The sequence below is a fragment of the Bison bison genome, unplaced genomic scaffold, assembly GCF_000754665.1.
Source record: "Bison bison bison isolate TAMUID 2011002044 unplaced genomic scaffold, Bison_UMD1.0 scf7180017864375, whole genome shotgun sequence".
Taxonomy (NCBI): domain Eukaryota; kingdom Metazoa; phylum Chordata; class Mammalia; order Artiodactyla; family Bovidae; genus Bison; species Bison bison.
In genome coordinates, this window is record NW_011494947.1 from 6,310,303 (window position 1) to 6,311,286 (window position 984).

Sequence of the window (984 nt, forward strand, 5' to 3'; positions counted from 1 at the left end):
CTGTGTGACCTTGGGTACGAGCAGACTTATAATCTGCTCGGGTCCTCTGTCTCCCCAACTCTAAGATGTGTCTGACAGTGACTGTGTGGATTAAACAGCAATAATGCCTATCAGGCACTTAGCAGGGTGCCCGACACAAAGTCAGTGCATGTTCAAAACTCTGGGTTATTATTAAAGAACCTTTTTCTAGCAAAAGCTTTGGACTTCCTTGGCGGTCCAGTGGTTAAGAATCCGCCTGCCAATGCAGGGGGAAAAGGTTCAATCCCTGGTCTGGGAAAATCCCACGTGCTAGGGAACACAACTAAGTCCATGCGCCACAACCACTGAGCCTGCACGCTCTAGAGCCTGAGCCCCACAACAAGAGAAGCCGCTGCAATGAGAAGCGTGTGCATCGCAATGAACAATAGCCTCCACTTGCCACAACTAGAGAAAGCCCCCACGGAGGAACGAAGATCCAGCACAGCCAAAAATAAATAAAAGTAAAATAAACTTTAAGAAGTAAAACTAGTTTTGAAGCAAGGCGGGCAGAATGATATTGGCTTTCTTACCACTGGAGTCTGTGTCAGAATCAGAGTCGCTGTCACTATCATCAGAATACTTCTTGTGTTTTCTTTTAGATGATTTTTTCTTCCTCCTTTTCTTGGATCTTTCTTTTGAATGACTAGACTTCTTCTTCTTCTTCTTTTCTTCTACATAAAAAACAAATAAAATTACTTCTAAAGAAGTATTTCTTTTTAAATTTTTTTAAAAACTTATTTTGTACTGGGGTATAGCCGACTGACAATGCTGTGATAGTTTCAGGTGACAGTGAAGGGACTCAGCCATACATATACAAGCATCAGAAGTATTTCTAAGTATCGATTTTATTGTATTTGAAATACTGAAAAGGAAATGATGACAGGCAATTTGAGTAAAAGTAAAGTCTAATGTTCAACTATTTATAAATGTATTTTAAAAAATTTCTCAATAAAAAAGCTCTCAATT

The 984-nt window shown here is 39.5% G+C and overlaps 1 protein-coding gene across 1 annotated transcript in view; it reads right to left on the reverse strand.

Annotated features, from left to right (window-relative positions):
- The window catches only part of NKAP (NFKB activating protein), a gene marked incomplete at its 5' end in the record, with an annotated part of 18,578 nt that overhangs the window by 12,181 nt on the left and 5,413 nt on the right, over window positions 1-984 (reverse strand). Inside the window, 1 exon segment of the mRNA XM_010856973.1 lies at window positions 549-689. Within this exon segment, the coding sequence (XP_010855275.1) occupies window positions 549-689 (141 nt within the window).